The sequence below is a fragment of the Acanthisitta chloris genome, unplaced genomic scaffold (genome assembly GCF_000695815.1).
Source record: "Acanthisitta chloris isolate BGI_N310 unplaced genomic scaffold, ASM69581v1 scaffold4251, whole genome shotgun sequence".
In the NCBI taxonomy this organism is placed as follows: Eukaryota; Metazoa; Chordata; class Aves; order Passeriformes; family Acanthisittidae; genus Acanthisitta; species Acanthisitta chloris.
In genome coordinates, this window is record NW_008654205.1 from 27,188 (window position 1) to 30,860 (window position 3,673).

General features: G+C 42.1%; 1 protein-coding gene across 1 annotated transcript in view; it reads right to left on the bottom strand.

Annotated features, from left to right (window-relative positions):
* Positions 1-684: 684 nt before the first annotated feature.
* IL22RA2 (interleukin 22 receptor, alpha 2) overlaps positions 685-3,673 on the bottom strand; it is a 4,170-nt gene continuing 1,181 nt past the window's right edge. The window contains exons 3-5 of the mRNA XM_009083386.1: positions 2,722-2,900; positions 1,272-1,441; positions 685-840 (exon numbers count right to left, since the gene is read on the bottom strand). Of these exons, the coding sequence (XP_009081634.1) occupies positions 685-840; positions 1,272-1,441; positions 2,722-2,900 (505 nt within the window). The remainder of the gene's footprint in view (positions 841-1,271; positions 1,442-2,721; positions 2,901-3,673) is intronic.

Consider the following 3,673-nt stretch of genomic DNA (forward strand, 5'->3'; position numbering starts at 1 on the left):
ACGATCCATGCCTTTGCATCTGCAAGGCAGGATTGATAGTAATTCTCTTTTCTGGGCCAATGATTCATGTAGATAGTCTTGTGATTGAAGTAAGTAAAAAAATAGATTTTTCAGACCAGCTAATATATCTAACTCTTGAATTTTGGCCTGTGGAAACTCCTGAAATTTGATAACTGATTTATTTTTAAACACGTTACACTGAAGAATGGCCAGGACAAGGAGACAGGCTCATTTTAAATAATCAATTAATCAATTCCCAAACAGAACAGGATTGTGGAGCTTGCAGGAGAATTTCATGTTAAAATCAGAGATTACTCATTTTCCTAACTAATTATGATTTGACAGCAGAAAAACCCAACCCAACAAAATTATGAAAGCAATACTATGTATAATTGTTTAAAGAAAGAGAAGGAGATATTTCTGAGGACAATGCCTACATACAAATAATTATCTATGCCATTTCTCTCATCTCCTTGGCCTTATCATTCTTACCTGGTCTGCAACTACTTAGGAGGATGTAAGAATTGTGGATAATATTTTCACATGGGATGGCAGTTTCTATGCCACACCTTTTTTTTCCTCCTTTTGGAGAGTATCTGCCTTTGGTGAGTGGATAGATCTTGACTTCCAGAGTCATCTCCAGTTTCAGCTAGTGACTTACCTGTCACAGAGGTGCCAACCCTGTCATTGTAGCATGGTGCATTGCCTGCTGCTGTACGTACTGCTGCGGTCCAGCATAGGCATGTACGTTTTAACCTCGATGCAGTAGCTGACTCCTGGCTTCAAATCATTTATTTTAATAACCTTGTCTTTTCCTTCATACATCAGGACTCTGTGTTGCTTCAGACAGAGTGGAATAAAAAGAGCCAGTCAAGCACATTTCCCTAGCAAATGTGTCTGTGATTAAAATTTGCTAAGAACAGAGGATGCAGGACACCATATGGACTTAGACAAAGTCAATAGCATTGATTATTTATGATTACTAAAGAAAATCCCCCCTAAAATAAATTCCCCTTCTGTCCCAATTTTTTACCCTCAGTCTTAGAGTGTGAAATACTAAGTTGATGGGAAAATATTACAGGGAGGAATTACAACTCAATTCAATCCAATTCAATTCCTGAAAAATAAGCCTACTGTGTTTTCAAACCCTTGCACAGTCATCAATGCTCTCACAATCTCAGAAGACTATTTCAACTGCAAAACAAGAATGGTGTGCCCATACCTTCCTGGCTTTTCAATGGTAAAGGGTTCATGTTTGAATATACACTTACCTCATCTAGCAAGTTGTTAATTATGAAGACTTGATAAAGCAGATCATAATAATTTGTCATTGGTATCTTGCTTCCTCTCTTCCTTTTATAAGGAGAACGTGGAGCCTGGAGCTTTACTGTTATGGATCTGTTGCTATGAACCACAGTTACCATTGGAGGTCCTATCATAGCTAAGGAAAATACCCAAAGCTATAAACACAATTATAATTTATTAATAATATTTCATAGAATGCAATTTGAATCCCTTCAATAAATGCTCGTGTTACCTACAATTTATTATGCTGTATTTGCTGGCTCTGTATTTACAGAGTGCCACTCTGTAAATTCTTGCTCCTTGGTACCTATTGCTTAGTTATTGCTATTTTAGGTGTGATATTCCCTGCATTTGTAAATCTGTCTTTGAGTCAAACTTTTTGAAATCTTTTAGAGCCACATGTTGCTGAGTGCCAACTGGTCAAGTGAAATACTTTGGATTCTTTGCCCTGATTTTCTTTTTCCCCTCATATCTGTCTGTGTGCTTGGACTGCACAAACCAGCTATTTGAACCATTTCAGTTATGCCAAGCCTCAGTCATCACTTTCAAATTTTTTGCAATCTGCTTGGTTAAACACAGCTAAGGATTCAAGCTAGTGTCTGCATATGTGTGTGCACAGCCCCAGAAATGTGGGGAGACAGGGCAGCAGCTACCCCATGCATCTCTCCAGGAGGAGAAGGTGGCACAGGGAAAATGGGCAGTTGCTGCTGCAAGGTTCTGCTTTGTGTCAAAACTTGTGGTTTCATCTGTGTAGGAGGCTCAAGGAATTTTGTATTTTGGGGCTGTGAAGTGACCCACATTGACAATTCAATTTTGCATAGACCAGTGAGGTATTGGTTAATTCATGGGGAACTCACCGGTAGGTACATTGGTGCTGTTCAGTTTTTTGACAGTCCTCCATTTCTAAAAGTACTTGGCATTATAATGACAGTACCAAGTAAAAGGTTTTTGCATGTCCTCTCTATATCCCTTTTTCCAGTCAGGAAAACACATGAATGTGATGAGAATGGTGGCCACACAGCACTCAGCTCTCTTCTCTTGTTTCCTCCCATGCAGAGAGTGTTTCCTTTTTTTTTCATCTTGTGTCCTGTCTTTCCAGCAGCTCTAAAAATGGCTGAAAATAATTTGTGTGGTTCCATGCCCTGGGGAAGAGGTTGAATTAGAGCCAGCCAGGCACTTTTCGTCTCCTAATTATTGGTAAGTGGCTATTTAACCATAATTGGTTGACTTTCAAGTGTGGGGAAAATTATTTTAGCACAAGACTTCACCTGAGAGCCATTGACCCACAACTTCTTTAGGTACAGCTTTGTGGCTAGAGAAGGATTACTCATGTTTGCAAATTGTGAGCAGAAATCACGCATTCCATGCCATGGAAAGCCAAATTCCTTTCTGAGAGACCCATATGTTTGCACTTACTTTCTCGCCAGGGAGTGAATCTGCAGCTGAGGCTCCAGTTGGAATAGACACCAGCCAATGCAGCTTTCACTCTGCCATAGTAAGGCTCCTGGATGTCAGAGGTCTCATGTGTTAGGTCACAGACATGGCTTCGAATCCCCCAGCACTCAGCTTTGTTTTGCCATGTGCTCTGCCCATACCTATGGAGAAAGAGGAGGAAGGATGCAAGCTTTAGCTATCGTCAATTAGGTTCATGCAGATTCCTAGAAATCTGCTTTTCCTCAGTGGCACTGACAAGCATTTGCCATGGAAATTAATTGCCTTTGACAGGGAAAATTGATTTTATGGTCATCTGGGAGCTACAGGTTTCTGTCTTTTCTGAAGGAAACTTAAATCAGAGATGTGGGTCACCAGCCCTGTAGGAAGCCACCCCTTACTCGCCCTGCAGGAGAGATGGGCAAGATTTGGCTTAGCCAGTGCGTTCAGCGATGGGCAGAGTGCCGGATTCCAAGAGAGAATTTCTCAAGGGCAATAGTGATTTCAGGCACTCACCAGGGGTGCCAGGGATGGGAGCAGATCTCCTCTGAGGGCCAGCCCTCAGAGTTGCCTCAAGGGTGCCATGTGAGGCATCCTGAGGCAATGTTGTGGGAAAGGTGGACCACCAAAATACCTTAAATGTCCTGTTGCAGAAGAGCTTGACCTAGCCTCTGGCAGGCAGCTGGACCTGGTGACCTTCAGAGGTCCCCTGCAAACTACATTTTTCTTCAACTCTGTGGGGCAACGAGGGTGCAGAGCATATTGCTGGAGGTGCTTGTTCCCTGCTTGCCTTGTGCTGCTTGGCTGCACCTTAGGGATATTGATTGATAAGTGCAGCAACAACTGAGATCTGTCAGCCCAACAAGATGTGGCTGTTCCCCAGGTATGAGGACAACATCCCATGACATCTGAGAAATTCTTTTGATGTGCCCAGCAG